This window comes from Lissotriton vulgaris, chromosome 3_2 (genome assembly GCF_964263255.1).
Source record: "Lissotriton vulgaris chromosome 3_2, aLisVul1.2, whole genome shotgun sequence".
Lineage (NCBI taxonomy): Eukaryota > Metazoa > Chordata > Amphibia > Caudata > Salamandridae > Lissotriton > Lissotriton vulgaris.
In genome coordinates this window covers 8,920,356-8,945,601 of record NC_141690.1, presented here as the reverse complement: position 1 = coordinate 8,945,601, position 25,246 = coordinate 8,920,356, and the positions used below count along the sequence as shown (strand labels likewise).

General features: G+C 44.3%; 1 protein-coding gene across 2 annotated transcripts in view; it reads left to right on the top strand.

Annotated features, from left to right (window-relative positions):
* UBE2K (ubiquitin conjugating enzyme E2 K) overlaps window positions 1-25,246 on the top strand; it is a 355,329-nt gene that overhangs the window by 263,633 nt on the left and 66,450 nt on the right. For both annotated transcript variants that reach the window (XM_086963963.1, XM_086963964.1), the window contains exon 6: window positions 24,697-24,825. In XM_086963963.1, the coding sequence (XP_086820089.1) occupies window positions 24,697-24,825 (129 nt within the window). The remainder of the gene's footprint in view (window positions 1-24,696; window positions 24,826-25,246) is intronic.

Genomic DNA, 25,246 nt, shown 5'->3' with positions numbered 1-25,246 from the left:
GATTTTAAATTCAATTTGAAGGGAAAGATTAATAATCCCTCTATGTAATTAATACATCACACAACAAAGACTAAAATTTTTGGAAATGACTTAAACAAGGTATTAGCACATAAACAACATATAAACAACAAGCACAAAGGTGTATTTATAAAAATAGACTTTATCAAAACAAATCAAGTGGTAAAAAGTGTCATATACAGATGAAAACCATTTGAATAATTAGGGCTGCAGGTACAAGGAAAAATAAATTTGACAAGTAACACAGCAGGACCTAAAAACCAACTATCCCAGGTCAGAAATAATAAGACAAAACAGGGATAAGGTGAATGTCGACGTTGCGGTCTCCTAGAAAACACTTTTCGAGACCATCCTCAGGACTGATGTCAATTACGTACTGTATAGGACCAACTGTAATCTGAAATTTAAATATTTACAATTACAAAACTTTTATAAATTGTTGATTTATCTACACCCTTGTGAAAAACAAAACAGACAAAAATTGGACTAATAACTAAAGACGAAAACATTACCATTATGGACAAACATGGAGAAACTTTGTAAATCAAAGAAATAATACATTCATTGTTTTATCTGCGCCGAATACTAGGTGCTCTATTTGCTATTTGCACATACTGGACTTATGTACATGGCTGGTCTCTCGTATAGGAAAAATACATCGAGAAGTGATTGCTTACTGCCAGAGAAGGAACATTGAAACACTCAAATAAAACTTTGTGCTGTCCTAGTTAAGCAACCATAATCAATTATGTTTCCAAAATTCAAACTGAAGAATCAATTTTGTAATATATATATATATATATATATATATATATATATATAAAACGTTATGCTAAGCATTCAAAACAATGTTGGCTTATTATATGTCCACATATTAACATAAGTTTTCTGTAGGCAAGTTATTCATGAAAACTCATTTTACTTACAACAGAAAGGAGTTGCTATGGGCGCTATTTTTGCCCCAGACATAGCGAATATCTATGTCGCAGGCTTCGAGGACCAACACATTTGGCATACCTCTAACCCATTTTCTTCCAATATCTTGAAATGGCTACGTTATATTGATGACGTTTTTATGGAATGGCATGGGACTGTTGCCCAACTGAAAGACTTTCACCTCTGGTTAAACTCTAGGAACACAAACCTTCAGTTTACATTGGAATATAATACTGAAGAAATGCCTTTCTTAGACATTACCATCAAAGTTGATATTAACCATCAACTTTATACCACTCTCTTCACCAAAAAAACAGCTAGAAATACCTTATTGCGGTACTCTAGCCATCATCCCCAGGCATTGAAAGATGGGTTGCCTTTCGGGCAATTTCTTCGACTTCGACGAAATTGCAAGTTTAAGGATGATTACTTTTGCAAAGCTAGAAAACTGAAGGACAAACTACAAGCCCGTGGCTATCCTTCCAGGCTCCTAAGAAAATCTATGAAAAGGGCCTGGTATAATAACCGGGAAGCCTTACTAACTGTCAAAGAACGTCAAAATAAAACCAGCATTGTGTGTGTCCACATTTGGTACACACTCCAATGCAATAAAAAGAATAGTATCGAGACAATGGAACCTACTTCACTCTATCCCTGAATTAACACAAAAACCTCTTTTTGCCTTCAAAAGGGGTACTAATCTGCAGGATAGATTGATCCATGCATATGACCACACTGCTAAAGAAAACATCGTTGACAACATGAAGCAACTAGTTCCATTGATAGGACATCACAAATGCAATATGTGTGCGGCATGTGCCACCACTAAGATAGTCAAAACATGTAAAATTAACGATGTTAACTTTACAGCCAAAAGTTTTTCTAATTGCAATACCACCAACGTGGTTTACTGCATTCAATGCCCATGCCAGTTACATTACCTGGGTAAAACCATCCAACCCATCAAAAAACGGATTCTTCAACATCAGTCACGGATTCGTTGTAAAAAAGAAAATGCTCCACTAGTTGAACACTATCTGCAATGTGGACATAAAGAAACGGATATGCTCTGGTGGGTTCTTGAAGTCATCAGACCAAATGCAAGACAGAACAACATAGACAAGGTCCTCTCCTTAAGAGAGGGTAAGCTTATCTGTCTCACTGATACAGTCAAGAGGGGCTTAAACTCTGCTTCAGAATGGCATGCCTGTCCTGAAGATCTCCCCTTCTGAATCCTTGATCATTTCTCATTGTGGCTCCATGCAGTCACCTTAGTCACTTTGGCTGTCCCGTCGAAGTCAACTAATAATATGCTTTTATGTATAAACTGTATTGATTAGTTACATCAAAGTGTGTTAAATCTTTTGGTCTTTTGAACTGCGGATGTTCTACAAATGAATCCATTGTTTTGCAAATAGCGGTTCACAAAGTTGTAGGTCTCTTTTTCTAAGGCTGAGATCTCCCTTGCTCTCCATATCAAATATATCAGCTTCAAAACACTCTTGAGCTGAATTTAAATGTATATTTTCTGCTGTTAAATTACAAACAAACAGATGCTTATAAATCATCTTTTTGACATAAGTTTATAAATATGACTCCTGCAGTTGTGGAATCCCACCACGATTTAATCTAAGATTTCGTAAAAATAATTTGTAATTAGATGCCATAGCGTTATTGAATTGAAACACACCAATTTTTTGACCTTTCTAATATGGCGAGTTTTCACCGAGCTCCAAGTCTCGTTATTATACGCTCATGTGAGGTTTTTTACAATGGTTACTTTGTGACTAGCTCGCTCGTTTGACCATGCCAAGATGGCGACCGTTTTCATCGAGTCCCAGTCCCATCTCGCCCTCTAAACAGCGCCGCAAACAGCGCTTTAAAAGGAACTTGGCGATCATCCAAGACTTTTACGTCTGCTTTGATGCCCGTTGCCTTCATCTCGCTCTTCGCCAAGACACTAGGTAAGCGGTACCTTACTGGTCCTTCCCCATAGCCCGAATACGATTACTTGACACATGCGCTAAGCCCATTTTTACTTTCTCTTAATTTAGATAACTCGCTCTGACTGTTTTCAGAGACAAAGAAATCTCCACATTGACTTGGTGGTTCCTTGAGGTAAACCCCCTCTTCCCTTTTTTTGGTTACTTCACACAGACTCAGTTTATATTAATTAGGTAATTAATTATCACCATGCTTCCTTTAGATTGCGATCTAAAACCAGCTTCATAACGGCTGAAGACCTCACCTTCATCTCTGTTCGGTGATTAAATTGCCCCCTTTTCTATCGAGTGGCAATTCCATCTTTAATTATAGGTATGTGATCGTAACTGTTCTACTAATACTTATCCAGAACAGCTTCCACTTTTGATACATATATATTCGGTTTATATTATATAGCACAAGTTGATCTGATCCACGCTATAACAGAAAATATACCCCAACCCTCTATCTACATCACATTGAAGTGACGATTTGAACAATAAATAGGTACTTAACTTTCCTCTTACTGTTAACCATTTAAAACCCTGGTTTTAAATCTAAATTAATTGACTGTTCTCATACCTAGGAGCATCTCCATTACTCTGTGTCACAAAACCTTTTGGCTGAGCCCCCTTCTCTCCATCTTTAAACTTGCAGCGTTCCAATTGAGGTAATATTATCACCTCCCAATGGGTTATGTTTGTAAAGCATCCGCATGAACTAAGTAATTGTTCTCTGTTTAATCTTTTCATGAATAACTTGCCTACAGAAAACTTATGTTAATATGTGGACATATAATAAGCCAACATTGTTTTGAATGCTTAGCATAACGTTTTATATATATATATATATTACAAAATTGATTCTTCAGTTTGAATTTTGGAAACATAATTGATTATGGTTGCTAAACTATGAAAGCACAAAATTTTATTTGAGTGTTTCAATGTTCCTTCTCTGGCAGTAAGCAATCACTTCTCGATGTATTTTTCCTATACGAGAGACCAGCCATGTACATAAGTCCAGTATGTGCAAATAGCAAATAGAGCACCTAGTATTCGGCGCAAATAAAACATTGAATATATTATTTCTTTGATTTACAAAGTTTCTCCATGTTTGTCCATAATGGTAATGTTTTCGTCTTTAGTTATTAGTCCAATTTTTGTCTGTTTTGTTTTTCACAAGGGTGTAGATAAATCAACAATTTATAAAAGTTTTGTAATTGTAAATATTTATATTTCAGATTACAGTTGGTCCTATACAGTACGTAATTGACATCAGTCCTGAGGATGGTCTCAAAGTGTTTTCTAGGAGACCGAAACGTCGACATTCACCTTATCCCTGTTTTGTCTTATTATTTCTGACCTGGGATAGTTGGTTTTTAGGTCCTGCTGTGTTACTTCTCAAATTTATTTTTCCTTGTACCTGCAGCCCTAATTATTCAAATGGTTTTCATCTGTATATGACACTTTTTACCACTTGATTTGTTTTGATAAAGTCTATTTTTATAAATACACCTTTGTGCTTGTTGTTTATATGTTTATGTGCTAATACCTTGTTTAAGTCATTTCCAAAAATTTTAGTCTTTGTTGTGTGATGTATTAATTACATAGACGTATGGGCAGTGGAGCACTACCTGAATTCTAGACCGATACAACTTGTCCAACATAATAAGATGCTAATAACAATGATCATGTACAAAATAAGACAAGCGATAAAGATAGGCTATTACTCAGCTAGGGCACCGATATGGAACTTACCTTCCCCCCCCCTATGGACAACAGACGCCCTTAATAAACCTTTACTAGAAGCTGGTATTGACGGTTGGGACGATTTGTTCATGGATGGGGCTTTACTTCCATGGGACTACCTTATTAACAAAGTCGGCCCTGAGTTGTCTAGATTTAAATATATTCAGATTTCTAGCTGGGCTCAGACATATTATGGTCAGTCTATGAGACGTAGCAAGCAGCCTATAGGTGGCAACAGTGACTTGATAACTTCCTTACTAGACAACTCAGTGGCGAAAAAAGAAATTTCCCGATGGTATAACAAAATATTAGATGAAATAGATGTCAGTTTTCAACTACCAATAAACTTATGGGCAGAACTAATGCCGGGGCTCGAAGTGGAAGAGCTATGGAGTGCTTCTTGCTCATTGCTCTGGGACCTAGTTAAACCATCGTGGCTCCGTCGGAACCACCTTTTTAGTTTGCATAGGGCATATTATTCCCCCCATAGGTTAACAAAATTCTCATTAACTGGCCCAGTTTCATGTCCTAGATGTGGGCTAGCTGCTGCCACCGATACGCATATGTTCTTGGAATGTCCAAGTTTATCAGAATATTGGGAAGCTATTAAAAACAAGTTGTCGCATTCTGTGGGCGAAAACATCACAATAGACCTCGAGCTTGTGATATTTGGTTTAAGAAACAAAACTCATGATGCATCAACAAGATTAATATTTTACTCTATCCTTGCAGCACGTAGGGAGATATGCAGGCACTGGAAAGATGCGCTACCACCTACAGTGCATGAATGGCGAACATCCCTCCTCCAAATTTCTAAACTTGATTTAGCCAGGGTAGGAAACCCAAACACTAGAGCATACTGGGCAATGCTTGGTTAGTTTAAGTCCTTTACCTGGGGTTTTTTTTTTTTTTTTTTTTTTTTCCCCAGGTCCGATGATTAATGTGAGCATTGCCTACCTTGGCTGTCAAGACTGATGTCTAGATTTCAAGGCGGTCTCGATGACTCGGGCACTATCAACTGAGGTAATATCCCAAGCGGGTCTAAGGTCGCTGTATGTAGTGCCAAAAGGGAACCGGCCGTACCCCCCGATAGACAAATCCCTCACCAGCTATAAGGCTGAGTTGGCACAATACATGACCTCTTGACTATTCGCTCCGTGGTGGATTGTTTCTCTTGGTTTTGATAAATTGGAGCTTTGCGCACAAATGAGGATTAAAAAAAAAAAAAAAAACAATGATCATGTACTGTCTGAACAATAATTATTTTCTCTTTCAGAACCAAATCCTACAACAAACTAGAGGAGTAACAATGGGGGCATGCTTTCCCCTAGCTACTCCTGCCTCCACATGGGGTGGTGGGAAGAGTTAGTTCTGAATAAACAGCATAAACAAGTTGTAGACAGCCACATAAGACTATGGCTACGCTATATAGATGACTTATTTGTCATATGGCGCAGAACAAAAGAAACAGCAGTAGAGTTTGTCCAAAACAATTACCAAAATGAGCTATATCTCCAAATTACAGTCATTAGAAGTGACTGCTCAGTATACTCCCTCGATTTGGAGGTATACATAGAAAATCAGAGAATTGAAACCCGCCTATATTGTAAACCAACAGCGGGCAATAGTCTACTGCCTGCCACCAGTTAGCATTTTATACGTAGTATACCATATGGAGAAATGCTGAGGATTTGAAGAGCATGCATTAATTACAAAAATTTGAGGGAAGCCCAACAACGGTTTATTGAGAGAGGCTACAAAGCTAATATCATTGATACAGCCAGAGATAAAGCAAACTCATTGAACAGACCAGTATTATTAGCAAAGAAAGTCAAAGAACCATTGGATCAGAATAAGGAAAAGAAAGAAGAAACTAGGCTCATATTGACATATAGCCAACAGCATAACTCGCTGCGTAAAATTGTGAACGAAAATTGGTCAATAGTGCGCATTGACCCGGTAATCGGTAGGATGATGCCAATACATCCTAGCCTCACCTTTAGAAAATCACAGTCCATAAAAGATTCTATAGTGAGCAGCAGTCCAGAAATTAAACCAACTGCAAATTGGTTAACCGCTCGCAAAGGGTTTGTGAAATGCAACAATTGCCGCGCATCCAAATGTGGGATTAATAAGACTCTGTACAATACCCCATTTTCACAGCATTCCATCAAGATATCTAAATTCTTGACCTGTCGTATGTGGTGTACGTGTTTGGTTGCCTTTGTGGGCTGCAGTATGTGGGCAGTACTAAATTACATGCCCACAAACGAATACTGCAGCACATGAGGGCAATCACCAACAGTGACCCCACATACCCGATGGCATGACATTTTAAAGAGAAACATGACAACCATTTGGACTTACTAACGTACTTTTTAATTGATTGTATTCCAGTGTCCAGACGAGGAGGTAACCAAGAGGCTTAACTCAAGTCTCTTGGAGACTAAATACATATTAGAGTTAGACACAAAGACTCTGAATGGACGCAACTCCAGTGAATACTTTCATACATGCTTATGAATAAATCAGAGTGGGCAGTATGATACAAAAAACATATATATATATGATATATATCTTCACACGCCGGTTCCAGGTTTCCCGGCCATTGAGCGCTCGGTGTGGGTGCGTTCCCTACGGCAGAACCTCGCCGTTATTTTAACACTCCTCCGCAGTTATACGAAAGTAATGGGCGCACTCCCTCTGAGTTCCACAATTAGATTTATTATAATCTTTTCAGCATGAAAACAACACGATCCTCGCGTTTCAGTGCTCCTGGCACCTTGCTCACGATCACTTTCTCAAGTTTTTTTCAACACATTTAAAGCAACCACCAGTGTTTTATGTTACATCACATCCTGTTCCTCATAGCTAAGCATTGTGGTATTTGTAGTTTTTATCAGTATTATGTAAAAAGTCTCTCAGTGGATTTTAACCATTCATTTAACAAGAAAAATAACCCCTTATTCTCATGTTTGAGCTCTTTACAAAATTAGGTGACCATTTCATTTAGATTAATTTTTGCCATTATTTTTGGCCAGTTAGATTTTTCTTGTCATTTCCAATCCCTCTAGTGGGATTTGTCAACTGTTTGTTCAGTAATTGGGGTCCTTTTATTTTTCATATATTTGAGTCTTGTCTTGTTTTTGATTGCGGTTTTCAACCTCACAAGCTCTCACTTTCTCATGTTCCTCATTTGTCCATGTTAGAGATGAATATATAACTCCTCCGACTGGTTAAGGCCGTGCGGACTTAGAGTTCTGAAATTTAGGATGTGGCGTGACTCCTTTTGTCTTAAAACTTTTTCTCGATCTCCTCCACGTATATTCTTTGGTATTGTTTCTATCCCAAAGAATTTCAGTTTTAGCCAGTCCCCGTTGTGTTTTTGCTCCATATGTTTGGCCACTGCGTTTGCTCTGTCCTTATGTGTCGTGGCTCTGGCATGTTCCATTATCCGTTTTTTTAGTTCTCCTTTGGTGCTACCCACATACATTAAGGGGCAAGGACATTCTATTCCGTAGACTGTATACTCAGTTTTGCAGGAAATCAATTGTCGTATCTGCCATTTTTTGTTGTTGGGCATTGGTATTTCCTTGGTTTGTTTTGCAATTTGACACATTTTGCACCCATAACATTTTACGAAGCCAGTGGTTTTGAGCCAGTCTTTCTTTTTGTTGGTTTTACAATGACTGTGAATCAACTAGTCCTTCAGATTCGGTGCTCTCCTGTATGTTACAACTGGATGTTGTCCCACTAGTTTCCCTACTGTGTCATCCAAATGTAAAATCTTCCAGTTTTTCCTCATGATTTGCACAAGTTTCTTGCTGTTTTCAGAGTAGTCAATAATGAGTCTGATAGGCTCTTGTTCATTTTTGTTCTCATCTTTATTTGAGCGTTTCAAACACTCCAGCCTGGGTTTCTCATTTGCTTTTTTCCAACATTTCTCAATGTTGCCCTGATTGTATTTGCGGTTTTTGAATCTTCGTTTTGTTGTGGCGCTGTGTTTCTGCCATTCAGATTCTTCGCTGCATATTCTTCTGATGCGAAGAAACTCACCATATGGGATGCTTGAGATCAGGGAGGCTTGGTGGAAGCTGGTCGCTTCTAATGTTGCATTGGTGGCCGTTGCTTTTCTGTGTAACGTCATATGGATATGATTATCCTTGATGTAAATGCATGTATCCAGGAATGTTACCTCTTTGTTATTAATTTCATATGTGAAGGTTAATCCTGTCATGCTGCCATTAATGATCTTGTAATAATCTTGGAATTCTTCTGGAGTTCCATCCCAGATGATCAGAAGGTCATCTATAAACCTTATCCAGCACATGATTTTACAAGTGAATTGATCATTTTCTGATGCCCAAGCCATTTCCATTTCCCAGTACCCCATTGTGAGGCACGCATAGTTCGGGCTAAAAGAAAAACCCATTGCGGTTCTATTACATTGTCTATATAGCTCTTCTCCAAACAGAAAGATATTTTGTGATAGACATAGTTCAATCATGTCCTGTAGCATTTGGTTATGGTTTTTGTATTTAATGTCTCTGTTTTGCAAAAAGTAATTGCACGCTTTCATTCCAATGTCATTTTGTATATTCGTATACAAAGATACGACATCCATGGATATCAATTGAAAGTTTTCTTGCTATGGTGTGTTTTCCAGTCTTCTCAAGAGATCGTTAGTGTCCTGAATATATGAGCTTAGTTGTGTGAGATGTGGCTTGAGGAAATAATCGCTATAGTTTGAGACAGGTTCCAAAAGATAGCCCTTTGCGGATAAAATTGGTCTTCCTGGTGTTTTTTTTCGATCTTTATGGACCTTTGGCAGGAAATAGATCGTGGCTGTTGTTGGGTGATTAGTTGTTAAATACTTTTGTTCATCTTTATCAATCAGATTGTTGAGCTTCCATTGTCTTAATTTTTCATCCAGCTTGTTCTTTATTTCCGGCGTAGGGTTGGTTTTTAGCCTTTCATAATATTTGATGTCTTTCAATTGCCGATGAGCTTCAATGATGTATGAACTCTTTTCCCAAATCACTGTATTTCCTCCCTTATCCGCCATCTTTATTTCTATCTGGTCATCTTTGCATAGGTTTCTTAGTGCTTCTCGTTCCTCCGAGGTCAAGTTATCTTTGTAGTTGGATCCCTTGATTTTGTACAGGTCCTGGATCACAGCTTCTTGAAAGATATCCACCTTGTTTCCCGCAGGTAACGGGGGATAAAATTTCGATTTTGGTTTCAACTTGCTGATGCCTGCTCCTGTTTGTGCAATTGCTTGACTGACAGTTATTTCATTTTCATCGGTTACATCTAAATTTAGAAGGGTAGTGTATGCCTCTGCCTCTTTTACAAATAGATTTGAAGTGTCTTCTTCTTCCATTCGCGGTCTTTGAGTTTCTTTTTTATTTTTGTTTTCTCCAAACAACTTTGCCAATTTGATCTTTCTTATATATAGATAAAGATCTATTCGCACTTGGGCTGTGTTCATCTTTTTCTTGGGGCAGAAATTTATGCCTCGTTTTAGGAGCATAGTTTCCGTTTCAGTGATTGTTCTTTTGGAGAGGTTAATAATTTGTAGTTCATCATTTATTTCCCCCTCTTCTGGCGCATGCTCCGTGTTTCTGTGCCCACTTTCTCGGTTGATTGATTTGTTTCTGTTGCCCCTTCTTATCTTTTTTTGTTTGTGGTGCATCGTCGTCCTCTTCCCCTTCCTCTTGGTTGATTTTGTGCGCCTCGGCTCCGTTCCCATTGTTTTTGTTGTAGCACGAGGCGCATATCCCCTAAAAAAGGCATCCTTTCGGTATTTACTGATGTGCTTGGTTCCTTCCATTGATATTAATGAGCATGAGGAGGAGGCACTGCTGGACAAATTTGAGCCTCGTTTTTGTGGGGATAGTTGTTTGAAAAAATCTTATTTTCTAGAGAAGGTGAATATGCAGCCCTCCTCATAATCCACAGTATCACATATGAATTTATTGTGCTTGCGCTCTCTCACTGTGTCCTCATGTTTTTCAATTTGGCTTTCTAGTTCCTCCTTAAATTTAATCATCTCATTGTTGAGTTTTAAGGATGTGACCTCTTTCTCCATTTCCTTAAGTTCCTCCTGTATCTTATTCAGGCTGATTTCAATATGTTTTTCAAGAATTGCTACTAATCCAAGAGACGATTTTAAAATGAATTCTCCCCATTCTTCAAGTAACTCATTTGATGTATCTTGATGACTAGGGATCAACATAATTCTCAAACCTCTTGGGATCCTTTGTACTTCCAGATATTTCTTGAGTGTTATGAATTCCCAAAATTTGTTTATCTCTTTGCGGCTCAGTTTTTCCCACATTCTCAGTTTACTTTTAACATCCGATTTGGGAGTGTCCGATTTTGTATGTTTTTCTCCCTTATCCTTATCTGCATTACCTTTCACAAACATCGTTGTTAACAATTCATCCCGTTTTGCTGCCCTTTGTTCCATTATGTTTTCAATTGCTGATATTGGTTATTATACTTTTGTCGTGGCACGTGGTAAATCAAAGGTCGTACTTGTACACATTAAACAAATAGGTTACTTCCGCGCGTTTCATTCCGTGATGAAATTCAAGTCGCGATCTTTTAACCCCAATGTGTAACCTTTCCATATATATATTTAGGTGAAATAAACCCCCTTGGATTTTGGACTTGCAGGCTTATTCTTGGTGGCTGAGAGCGTATGTTATTGGAACTTTTTGGTTACGGACGTGATTTCACTACCAGCGTGCTCGGCCGGTGTATACGCCACCGGCATTCAGAACGGAGCAAATCTTGATAGATATATATATATATATATAATATACACACAAAATATTTTTCAAACTTTTCGCCGTAACATTAGGTCATAAGAATTTTAAAGGAAACATAACAGCACACGTTTTTTTAGACCCGATATTTTAGTGGTAGCACTATTTATTTTTAGCACTTTCACTTTATTTCAGGACGTTCAACATATAGAGAAATGTGAGTATGTGGTGAACGCAGAGATTAGCATTAATGTGCACATCTAAACCATGTTAAAGAAATCTGCAAAGCAATGTACAATACAACACAACTAATCTGTAGGTCCATCTGAGTGAAACAAATGAGGGATGGTTATTTAAACATTCTCAAATTGGCTGTTAGGTAAAAATAAGAAACCTAATTGAGCAATGAAAGGCAAAGGAATAATAACATAACCCGTGGAAATCATGAAAGTATATTAATCCCAAAATCACGTTATACTGGGGGTTGAGTAATCGTATGCCATTTTGCACTTAATATGCCCGTATATAATCAATGGAGGCCTACAGTTGAGAGGTTTTTTATTACGTTGTATGTACTAAATGCAATTTTCTAGAAGAAGGGTTTTTAGTATAATGAAGTTGGTATTTTACCTAAATTATTCTAGAAAATTAATGTTATTATTTAAATCTATTTTTAGAATCAAACCGTTTTATTGTGCGGCAAATTCCATACACAGCCCAGCTGCCTACATCGATTCGCCGGCAGGGCGTAAACAGGCAATAGTTAAACACAGCATTCGGACCTACAACCCGGAGGGCGGTCCTGCGCAATAAGGTCCATGAACAGTCCCCACCGGTATAGCCAAGTCTGCAGTTTTCAAAAGTAAGAACGTCGGCCAAAACACAAAAGAAAACCCAAGAACAAACCCCCCGCCCCCCCTCCCACCCTCCTCCCCTAGGAAACCTCCCAACTCCGCATCCACCATCAGCCCACGCCCATAACTCACTCACAACACCCCAACTCAGCCTGACCCAACCTAGTATCCAGGAATTCAGGTCCCTGGGACGGCTCCCCTTGGGTCCAAGGAAATTAGCTGAAGGACCTGCAAGTACTTTGGGCACGTAATTTCTCTGAATTCTTTAGATAGAAGACTCCAGAACGGAGCCCACAGGGTGGCATATTCAGACCCTCTCCCGTCTACATTCAGGGTAAGCCATTCCATCGCCAGGACATGCCACAGACGCGCCAACCAATCACGTAAATCTGGAACATCCGGGGAGCCCCAGCGCGCTAGCAGGACCTGACGCGCAGTCGGCAAACCCATTGCTATTTGTCGCCCCTGTGGTGTGCGAAGAGGGAAGCAAGCCGGGTGCTGGAGGCCCAGCAGTGTGTGCTCAGGTAGTCTGGGTAGTGTGATCCGGAACGCCGCATCTAGTTCATCCAGAACCGTTTTCCAATATCGTTCCAGTTTGGGGCAGTGCCATAACAAGTGCAGGAGGGTGCCTGACATGCCGCATCCCCTCCAGCAAAGACCAGACTTGGCCATATCCCAAGACGCAACGCAAGATGGTGTGTAGTACCAGTAAGTGGTGAGCTTGTAGGCAGACTCCGAGCCCGCTGTGTTGACTGTCGTGTGGTGTGCGCGATAAAATGCCTGTTCCCACTCCTTCTGCGAGAGCGGCCTCCCCAGCTCCACCTCCCAACGCACCTGCGCCTTTGTACGGGCCGCTGTGTATCGCGTAGAATCATGGCATATATTTCAGAGATGGAACTCCGATCGTTCTTCTTACGCATAAGCCATTGCTCGAATGCCGTGACGGAGCGCGACATCAGTGCCATATTGGCCGGGTTGGACACCCAGTGAGTCACCTGCGCGTAGGTGAAGCTGTCCGCTACATCCGTTAGGGAATGCTCAGCCCGAAGCTCCGCAAAGGGGACAAGCCCCTCCAGATCAAAAAGCATGCCCACCCTCTTACAGTGTTTTTCGCGCCAACGATGAAAGACCGGAGAAGCAAGGCTAGGAGGGAAGGCGGGATTGTCCACTATCGGTGTCATGGGTGAGGGGAAGGTCGTCCACCCTTTACGAGTTGCCAGTTGATCCCAAGCCATAAGTGTTGGTGACGTCACTGGCGAGGAGTACAGTCCCCACGCCCTATCCTTGCGAGGCAACCAGAGCTCCTGCCAAATGTTGCAACCTGCCACTGTCTGATCCATGAATAGCCAATGCTTACTCGATTCCGGTCCATTCCATTCGACCATGAAGCGCAAACAAGCAGCCTGAAAGTAGGCTACAAGATGAGGGAAACCCAGGCCACTCGCGGCTTTGGGGAGTGTGGTCGCCACGAAAGGTGCACACGGCCGCTTATTGTCCCAGAAGAATCTGTTCACTAGGCCCTGGAGTTTTTTCAATATCCCCCTCGGCGGAGTAAGAGGCAGCATCTGAAAAATGTACAGTATCCTGGGCAGAAGAGTCATTTTGATGGCTGCCAGCCTGCCGAACCACGACAGGTTAAGGCGCGACCATGCTGCAATAGATTTGGTAGTTTGTTCAACTAGGTTAGCATAGTTCAGGGAGAGTGTCCGGGGGATGGACGATGCAAGGTGGATGCCCAGGTACGTGATGTCTGAGGGTGCCCAACGGAACTCAAAATCCTGCTGCAGGTCAGTGACCTCCTCCGGCGGGATTGAGATATTAAGTATTTCTGATTTTGTGAAGTTGACCTTAAAACCAGCCGCGGTCTGGAAAGCCCGGATCTCCGCCGAGAGGTAGCAGGGTTCTGTAGCACTAGGATAACATCTCAGCGTATCGGCTTACTTTATGTTCATCAGCACCGAATCGAAGGCCCGTGATGTCTGGATGGGATCTGATACGCAGAGCAAAGGGCTCCATGTAAAACGCAAACAGGAGCGGCGAGGGGGGGCACCCCTGCCGCGTCCCTCTAGTGATAGAGAATGGCGCCGATCTACAGCCATTTACCCTAATGACTGCTCTTGGAGAGGCATATAGGGCCTGGATCCAGCGCAAGAAATTGCCTTTCAGACCGTACGCCCGCAGTACTCGAAAAAGGAATCCCCACTCGACCCTATCAAAGGCCTTCTCCGCATCGATGGATAGGAAGAGTGCCTGGGTCTTTGCGCGACGGACTCCATCCAGCAAGTGCAACAACCTCTTAGAGTTGTCGCTGCCCTGACGGGTGGGGACGAAGCCTGACTGGTCCGGTTCCACCACTCCGTCCATAAAGGGGCTGAGTCTCGACGCGAGGATGCCCGCGAAGAGCTTGGCGTCGATATTCAGGAGGGAGATCGCCGGTAGGAACTACAATCCTCAGGATCCTTGCCGGGTTTAAGTATGACAGTTATGGCAGCATCCGACATCGAGGGCATGACCGACCCCATCTCAAGGAATGAGTTGAACAGGCGGGTTAGAAACGGGGCCAATTCCCGGCAAAAAGTTTTATAAAACAGTGCAGAGAAGCCATCAGGCCCAGGGGATTTGGCTAATTTCAGCCGGGAAATGGCGGAAATGACCTCCTCCACACGGATCTCCAAGTCTAGCTCCTCGACCGCACTCTCCAACAGAGGGGTAACGCCAGCCGCCGCAATGTACCGGTCACACTCTGCGGGTGATGAACCCTCCCCAGTGTACAAGAATTGGTAAAAGTGGCGGAAGGCAGCTGCGATCTCCTTGTCCGTGGCGCATGACACTGAATGGGAGTCTCGGATGGTGGCAATGGCTCGCGACTGGGCCTGTGCCCACAGGCGATGTGCAAGCATTTTACCTCCCTTATCTCCACTTATATAAAACTTATGGCGCAGGCGCAGTAGCGCATATTCTGCTCTGTTGAGATCTAGATGTTTCAGCATGCGCCTTTTAGTTTCAAGCTCTCTCCAAACCCGGGAGGCCCCAGTGTGTTTGTGTATAACCTCCAAACCCCGGACCTCCCTCTCCAACTCCTCCCTCTTATCTCTTCGGAGCTTGGAGTAAGTAGCCGCTAAAGCAATGAAATCGCCCCTAACCACCAGCTTCAGTGCCTCCCAGACAGATGCGATCGCAACATCCCTGACTGGATTCTCGGTATAGTAATTTGTGATAGCGTCCCTGACCTTATTGACAACGGATTCCGCACCGAGCATGGAGTCCCGCAACCGCCAGCCGGCAGATGGTGCACGCGCGCCGCCGGGAGTGAAAATGACCGACAGGGGTGCGTGGTCTGCGGGGAATCGGGGAGCTATATCGGCGTCATGAAGATGGGGCAACAGGGCCGAGGAGGCTAAAAAGTGGTCAAGGCGTGCATATGTCTGGTGTGCCGCTGAGTAATATGTGTAATCGTGCTCCTGGGGGTGGTGCATCCGCCACACATCATGCAGTCCGCCATCCGCCAACCACTGCTTCCCTTCTGCTGACCAGTACCCTGAGCTGTGTGATCTATTCGCCGACCTATCCATAGTCATCCATTACTAGATTGAAATCGCCCCCCACCAAGACGAAGGTATCCGGGGAAGCCAGGACTTGGGCTAACGCTGTGCGCAGAAAGGGTTCCTGCTGTGTGTTTGGTGCATACATGGATCCAACAGTAAAAAGCGTGTGTCCCCCACTGCACTTGTACCGTCAGGAATCTCCCCCGAATATCCACCAGGTGAGCCAGGATCTTACAGCGCAGTCGGGAGCTAAAGAGAAGGGCCACTCCATTTTTCTTGGCCGGGCCAGATGACCATAGTTGAAGGGGGAATCTCCTATCTCGCATCCGGCGCTCGTCCTTGGGCAGGAGGTGCGTCTCCTGTAGGAGGCAGACGTCACCCCCAGATTGTTCTTGTAGGGATAGGACAGCAGAGCGCTTCACGGGGTTGTTCAGTCCTCGGACATTGAGGCTCACCACCTTCAACTCCTTAGCCATTGCAAGCGAGTTTGACCTGCATCGCAAGCGCTCCAGGGCCGAGCACGGCTCCCACAGGCATCCATAACACACACCCTTCCGTGCAAGTGGGATGAGCAGAAATATACCTTTAGGGACAAATGGCACAGGTCTGATGCAGAGCCCCCTCCCTCCATTCACTCCCCCCCCTTCACTCCCCCTCTCCCCCCCCCCCCCCCCGCTGCACACATACCGAACCCCCTTTTAACAAAACCGACTTAAAGCAAAAAAGGACAAGTTTGAGTACGCAAGTCCGTAGTTCAGGCCACATAGGCAAGGGGAATAGGCACCAATCCACAGTCTTCCTGTTCCCAATACGGGACCCATACAGCCCACAAAACATACCAGAGTACCTGCAGGGGATACCTCCCCTCTGGCGCCGCCTATGTACCCTCTCGGGATTCACGGCACCTCCAAAGCGTCCTCCCAAGTGGCCTCCGTAACCTGGGCCACAGAGGCTACAGCTGCGCCCCTTTCTTGAAGACGTGTCGAGGGATCAGGGCCTTTATTGGGAGCGGAGCGGCCTACCTTCTGCCACTCCGCCGAGCGTCTTCTTTGCCTTTGAGTGTCACCACTGTTCGCCGACTCCGCATCTGTGCATTTAATACCCAGGAGGTCCATGGCTACCGCAAGCGATCGCACCTGTACTAGTTTATTTTGCCAACGAAAGATGAGCCGAAAAGGATGGCTCTACATGTAGGCAACGTTGCGATCTCGCAGGAATGAAGTGACTGGGTGAAAGTCCCTGCGCTTCTGCAGTGTGGAGGCCGCCAGATCCTGGTACAGCACCGGATTATGCCCGCGAAACTGCAGGGGAACAATATCGCGCGCTAGCCTGAGAAAGCGTTCCTTCAGTTGAAAGTCATGTACGCATACAAGGATGTCCAGAGGTGGCGCTTTCGGTCCCCTGGGTAGGCCCACGTGATGCACTCTGTCCATTCAAATGGCCTTAGGCTCTTCGTCCTGCAGGATCTGCTGAAAGAGGGCCTCGACGTACTCACGAAGATCCGCTCCCTCGCACTTCCATGGCACCGCCCTGATACGGATATTGTTGCGGCGGGAGCGGTTCTCCAAGTCCTCTGCATGTGCCTGGAGGTCGAGGTTCTGCTCTGTAAGCCTGATAACGTCCTGCTGAAGTCGGTGTATGTCGCCCACTGTCTCCAGGTCATGCTCTTCCAGTGTGGCCACGCATTCGTCCACTTCGTCCACTTCCCTCCGGACCTCTCAAGTCCGCTGCAAGCTGGTTGCGCAACCCTGCAATGTCCTCTTTGATTGCTGTGAATAGCTCCAGCATAAAGGCCTTAGTCGCGGGTTCCTCCGCCAGACTGCGGCTCGCGGACTTGTCAGCCACTGGAGATACAGTGGGCCCGGAGCTCTTCAGTACTCCGTCCTTGCCCGGTTTGTCCTTCCTCGTTCTGGCGGCAGCCATGGTCAACCTCCGATTGCCTTCCTTCTATCGTCCCCTCCCAAGGCCGGCAGGGCCGCCACGCGACACTCATGACCAGGCCCGACGTCGACGTGCTCAGCTAGGCCCACCTCAGGTCACCCGGGCTGTACTCCAGACTCAGGCCCAGAGGACTCGCAGATCCAAGGGGTAACCAGGTGGGTCTTCCCAAGGGGGGGCAGTCCGCAGCTCGGGCCGCCACCCAGTCCGGCAGCAGGCAGGGCCGAGGCACAGGGCAATGTAGATCTGACTGGGGCCCTATTCGCGCAGGGCAGAACACCACGTGGGGCAAATCGAAGCGCCCCCGCGCCAAGACGGAGTCTGAGCAGGCCGCCGAAAGCGACTCAGGGGGCAGCCGCACACTCAGGGGGCCACCACCGCTAGGACCAGAGTCCCCTTCCAGGGGGGCCCACCAACTCGACAGCACGACTTGGGCATCAGGCGCCTCAGAGGCCCCCTCGCAACTTCCCGGCGTTGGGCCCGCACAGGCCCCAAAGCCTCGGGGTCACGTAGGCAGCTCTGCCGGGGCTCGGCTCACCGGTATGGGCGCCCGCTCTCCATGTCGCTCTATGGTGGGGTCCCAGCGATTCCGGCGGTTCGCCCCTCCGCGTCCCCCTCTGCCACACGAGGCGCATTGAGTGCGCTGCCTCCGCCCCCTCCACTCCGGCAGCTTCTTCTGTGTCCCGTCACACTAGTTCCGCTCACCAGCGCCGTCTGAGCCCGGCTCGGCTCCCGGTCCCCGCGCGCCGCAGGTCACTCCTGTTTCTCAGCGCAGTTGCGGTGCTGGAGGGCGAAACAGAGCCCACAGCCAGACCGCCAATGCAGCAGGGGGGCAATTATTCTCGCCGGCAAAGGGGTCCCAAGATGGTGCTAGGCAAGGCTGTAGGGCTCGTAGCGCCGGAGGGACTCGGTTCCACGTCCTTCTCCGCCACCATCTTGGCCACGCCCCTTAAATCTATTTTTAAAAAGGTTAAATTCTTATTTATGGCAGTATGTTGCACACTGAAATGCGAAATTGCACGAACATCAATATGCATTCAAAATATGTTAGTCTATGAAAGTACGACATTACGTGTGTTTACACTGTCACTTTAAAAACAGCATGGCAACTCCTTAGCAGGTTATGTGAACAAGGCCGAGTGAGGCTGAAACGCATCATGATGGAAAAAATGACTGAATCTAATTGCAGCACGAAGTTGTGGTCTCGCCGTCCGTTTTTCCCAAAGGAAGGGAAGTGCAAGGAGCGGCGTTGTGATATATCTATATCTATATCTATATATATATATATATATATATATATATATATATATATATATATCTATCCTCTTTTTCAATAAGGTGAGCCTTCTTTTCTTTTGGTTCCCTTCCGCCATCCTTTACTATCTCACATTAAAACCGCATGTCCCACTGCCGCATCTCGCTTAATCTCAGCTTCTAAGCTGTATTGCATGGTGAATGTGCGCGTGTTCTCAAAGTTGCAGCTCTGCAAATGCCAGGAAGAGACACACCTGCAAACAGCGCTGTAGGTGTGCGTACGGACTCTTGACGTCAAAGGTTGGCCCGCATGTTGATGACGGAAAACGATGGCACTCTATATCCATTTTGAAATGCTCTGTTTAGTGATAGGGAAACATTTTCTAGGTGCACTGTATGCTATAAAAAGTTGACTTGACTTGCGAAATGATTTTGTTCTGTTCAGGTAAAATGTTTGGCACTGTTTGGCATCCAGAGAGTGCAGAGCACGCTCCGCTGTAGTTTGTGGAGTTGGAAAGAATGATTTCTAAACAATTGGCTCATTAAGGTGAAAGTCCAAAGGAACCTTAGGGATGAACCTTGGGTTAGTTCGTAGAATTACTTTAAACGCCAGAGAACTTGTGTTACAGGTAACTAACTAATTTCCTCCTAATGAAGGATGCACTGTTCCTGTACAAAGCATTGCTGTTTGGTCTTAGTGGCATCCTGTTTGTCTTCACGCAGGTACTGGCTCCAATGGAACCTAGGTTCATAGCTACTGATTCCTAGGCAACTGCTTCATTCAATCTGTCTCTAGGACTAACTCTGTTAAAGATATTTTTCCTCCAGTGAGGATAACTACAATTAACCAAGTAGTGGGTCATGTCATGTGCATTGAGACTGCGACATGTTGATGGTTCCAGAAGCTTCTTGTATGGGAGTAGTACCTGCCAAGCTCCTGAACTACGTCTGACAGAGCACTGGGACATAGCTATGAGAAGCTCATCAGGGGTTATGATTTTGGAGTGATGAGATCCTGCATCCAACCTCTTGATCGGGTGCCTTTCCTGTCTGCCTTATCTGTTGCTTATAATAATATACTCCTAGTACGGATGGGGACAGTCTGTATTGGAATTTAATTAGTATCTTTTGTGACAAACTTAATATGTCCCTGCACATAAGTTGGAGCTGAAGGCATTTTATTTGCTTGAAGGCTTTACTGCTAGTGGTGATATTCCTTGTTGTGATGATCCACATAGACCGTACTAAAGGCGGCACCTATTCCCCACAGTCTTGCTGGCTGATTAGCAATGTAGATTGTGGGCACTTCCACAAGTCGTATTCCCGTTACAGCCTTAGCAGAAATCATTACTTTCCTAATGTGTGAGATATTCTAGCAAGTCTGTGACCACTTCTTCGAGACCTGGCATCTAACTCCCATAGACGCTGGCCCAATTCAACTGTACACCAGGTGCAAGCAGTTTGATATGCAGGAAACTGTGTTCCTTTTTTAGGACTGCTTGACAATTGAATGGAAAAGGGCATTTTTGTATGCTTTTCCCATAAGTACTTTGATTTCGTTAGCCAGCTTCTTTGTGGAAAAAGTAAACGCCATCTATCGCTCCTTTCCCAAAGTTGACCCTGTTAGTACAACCTTAACATTGCGTACTTCTCAGTGCTTGGCCACTCTTCCCATACCATCGGAACAGGAGTTTAATCTCCTAGCGGCCAAGGTCAAATCTGGCTCTCCGGATGACCCAGTTTCTGGGCTCTGCGTCCCTCTGCCTTCCTCCTATCCGCCATCTGGTGGAGCAATCCCTCACCACCGGTTCAGTTCCACCTAGTTTGAAGGCTGCCTGTGTCATGCCCATCATAAAGAAACCGGGATTGGATCCGTTGAAGCCGGAGAGTTATCGACCTATCTCTCTCCTTCCATGGGTGGCAAAGATCACAGAGGCCCATGTGAATAACATCTTAACAAAACATCTGGCTTCTGCACACCTATTGGATCCCACACAGAATGGTTTTAGACCTGGACATAGTACAGAGACGGCACTCCTATATATGGTTGAACATCTCCGCTCTGTACTAGATGCAGGTCAAACGGCGGCACTGGTCCTTCTGGACCTTAGTGCCGCCTTTGACACTGTATCCCACACCATTCTTATCCGGAGGCTTGGTGAGGCAGGCATTTCAGGCAGGGCGTTGGACTGGTTTCAGTCGTTCCTTTCGGAACGATCCTTTCAAGTGGTAGTGCCACCGTTTAGATCTAAGCCTCATGCCATCACCCAAGGAGTCCCGCAGGGCTCGGCGTTGAGCCCCACTCTCTTCAACCTTTACGTTCAACCGCTGGCGGAGGTTGCGAAGAGTTGGGGTCTCACAATGGTATCATACGCCGATGATACCCAGTTGACGGTGGCCCTTAACTGGGATTCTGACCAACTGGCATCGAACTTTGCGGATGGTTTGAGGGCTGTTGCTAGTTGGCTTACGGCCAACTGTTTACAGCTCAACGCCCTCAAAACCGAGGGGATGGTACTGGGGAAACATCCTGATCTGTGGGGTGCTAGCTGGTGGCCCAAGGAGCTGGGACCTCCTCCAAAACCTGTTTCTGAACTTAAAAATCTTGGCGTCTGGTTGGATTCCAAACTAACCTTCTCGTTCCATACTAAGAAGGTGGCATCTATGTGCTTCGGCATTTTACGTGGTTTGAGGCCCATCCTCAAATTTTTTGATGCCCCCACTCGCCAGATGGTGATTCAAGCTAGCGTACTATCGAGGTTCGATTACGCTAGCTCACTGTTTTTGGGCGCCAACCAGGCGGAAGTCCTGCGACTCCAACGGGTGCAGAATGCGGCAGCCAGGGCCCTGGTGGGCCTACCGCGTTTCTGCTCAGCCCGCAGTACAATTTTCAAATTGCATTGGCTACCAGTAATTAGACGCATAGAGTTTAAGACCCTTTGTTTTGCGTTTAAAATTCTGAAAACTGACACTCCCGCCATCCCCCAGCACCTCCTGACTTCGTACACCCCTTCGCGCAGCCTTCGTTCTGCCGGCCAAAATCTGGCACTTGTTCCTCGTTTCCAAAAATGCAGACAAGGTGGCCGATCGTTCATGGTGCTGGCCTCCAAATTGTGGAACGCACTTCCTGTCCACATTCGCTCCTTAGAAGACCTCTTTGCCTTCAGGAAAGCTGTTAAAACGTGTCTTTTCCCTCTGTCTTATTAATTACCCCTTTTGCTGTCTTGTTAGTTATGTTACCTTTTCAGATATAGCGCCGGGACGCCCCTTCGCTGGGGCAGCTGTGCGCTCAAAAATTCAATTAACATAACATAACATTTCAAGACTTTTCTAAAGATTAAGGTTACCCTTGGGTGTGGGAGAGCCTGCCAAGTCTGGTACTTTGATCTGACATTTAGAGATGGACCACACATACCTCGGAGTGAGAGACCTACTGTTTATGGGGGGAGTTAGTGCTAGGACTATGAGTCAGAATGGGTGCATGATTCTTGAAGAGTTGGCCTTTCCCACAGAACATGGAGTTCCTGCTAGCTGCCACGAAATTCAATACTAAAACCTAATTTGTGAGCAATAGGCTATGGTTTTGTCACTGCTCCTTCGTGCATGTGAAAGCAGTTTGATGCTGTTTACTGTTACTATCTTTTTCAAGTCACCTAGTTAAGAAGTTCCTGAACTATCAGGTCGTGATGCATGCATTGTGTTTTTAGTTTGACTAAAATAGTAAAATATGACCAACATTTTATGATTGCGAGACATGTTGGCTGCTAAGGCCGCCATTGCTAATTGATCAGTATCATGCACCACCCAATATAATCTGCATTGTGCTTAAACTCTATAAGGTGTAAGGACGCACTCCACCAAGGACAAGCTGGTGTCTGTTGGATTCTCAAGATGTGTCTATCCAAGATGCGTGCCAGGTGGCTTAATAGGCTAATCCATTCCCATTCTAACAAGGCTTGAGGTCACCTCCTTGAGCCATGCTTAATATGTATGGGAAGTTATAAGAGAATGTCTTGTCTAAGAGGAGCTATTGGATGCTACCTTCTTTCACCTTCTTTCTTTCCCCTTCTCTTTTGCTATGGAACTACCCAGATGTAGAGAATTGAAAATAGCCAGGATAGTAAACTAAAGTTACTTTAGGCACTTGTCCGTTATCAACACCTTCCTGTTGGCCCAGAAGCTGTTGGTCAGAAATCACACCCTATTGTTTGAATTCTCAAACAGTAGGGAGCTGGCCAGCACATGCTTACATGGAAGAGTGCCTAACTGCTCCAGTATGCTATTAGTCATGTATGATGAATGCATATTTAGATAGTACTGGTGTGCAACATCTCAGAAATAGACTGCTGTAGTATCAGTTTCCGGATCTGCCACTTGTTACCAGGGATTTCAACAGGTTGAAAATGATCAATCGTCTTTGGGCTACGTCACCATAAAGGTAACTTGCATCCTTTCCCTGAGCACTCTAAAAGAGGATTACAAATAAAATTGTTCATCTCCATTTCCTTGAAGGTGAGGCAGATATAGGATCCTTTCTCGTAACTGTGTACAACCAACGTTAAACATTTTGAGGCCACAGTCACAGGTGCTATGTTCGTGCTCCACCATACAGCATGGATATAGGTCTGCCATCAGGACAGATTGCTTCCAGGAATAACCGGGTTAATCTCAGATGTTTACAAAGTAGACTTATTCTAAATAATAAGCCAACTAATAGCACATGGGAAACTCCATTTAGCAGTGCCTGGGATACATACCTGGAGAAGCTGATGGTGAAAACAGACGAAAGGTCACCATGAACATCCACATTATACACATCGGCAGCACGAGTTTTCCACTTGAATGTATACTTTAACCGTCCCCCATTTACCCACCTGGACCCATACTACTGATATTAACTGTTCTATCACCGCCATATGCACGGCTGGTACACACTGAACTTTGACTCAGCCTATACATATTGACAAATGGAGGCGCAACCCCGCTTAACGAGAGCCTAGAGCGATGCCACAAACATGGTTTCAGCCCCAGATGGGCAGTTTAGTAGACTACTGATGCCAAACTAGTTACGCCTGATGCAAACAGATTCCTCCGTGTTACTGAGACCACCATACCTACCTTACTCACTGTTCATACCGTGAGAACTCGAGGATCTCCACACGATGCAGCACACATTTATTGTTAATATGTGCTGTTTTGAATGGTGTAGTCTAATTTTGTGTATTGAAAAGCGTTTGTACCATGTGTGTGCTATACTTTAATAAAGAAATACTAGTTAAAAAAAACTATTAATCCAAACGCAAGAAATAGAACTCTGGCAGCTTTGAGTCTGTTGAATGGGGAAACAATGTCTGATGACATTGGAAAGGCAAAGCTGCACAGGCCATTTCCAGTTCCTTTTCAGGTGCCACTACTGATCACAGCCAGCAGTGCTGACTATTTGTCTGGCCCATCGAACATTGCAAATAGTAATACTTCTGTATAAGTAATCCTTCAGAACTAGTAGCTTAAGGAAATCTCTTGCACCGTATTTTAAGACTCCACGTAGAAATGACTGGAGGAAATAAATGTGCACTGATGGAAAGTACATAACTATTCACGACTGCGATCTTGTGTCTAATGTTTTCTTTCTCTTTTTGTTTTATAGTACAAACAAAATCCAGATATGTTTAAACAAACAGCTCGGCTTTGGGCACATGTATATGCTGGAGCACCAGTTTCTAGTCCAGAATACACAAAAAAAATAGAAAACCTTTGTGCAATGGGGTTTGATAGAGTAAGTATTCCTACTAGTTGGTTGTACAGTTAATTATCAATAAGATTACTCACGATGTTGCATCATATTAATGACGTTATTCAAAAGCCTACACTCCGATACTAGGTCAGATGATTTTTCTTTCCTTTGTCCTATGCCAGTCAATTATAACAACTTTGGTAGTTGGAGAGGTGTGCCCTACAATAGGAAATCTTCTTAGTCTTTAATAATATGATACATTTTGTTGTGTACTATTTTCTTACTTTTATTGGAAGCAGTTTCTTTTAAAAACGGTAGGGGGCTGGAAAACATGTGCTTGGCCTAAAATTAAACTATTTTTTGAGTGGCCCTTTCATGGAGTATCTTGGATATTATGTAGTTCTAAGTGTGTATGCAAAAGTGCATCATTACTTAAATTTAATAACCATGTCATGATTTTTTA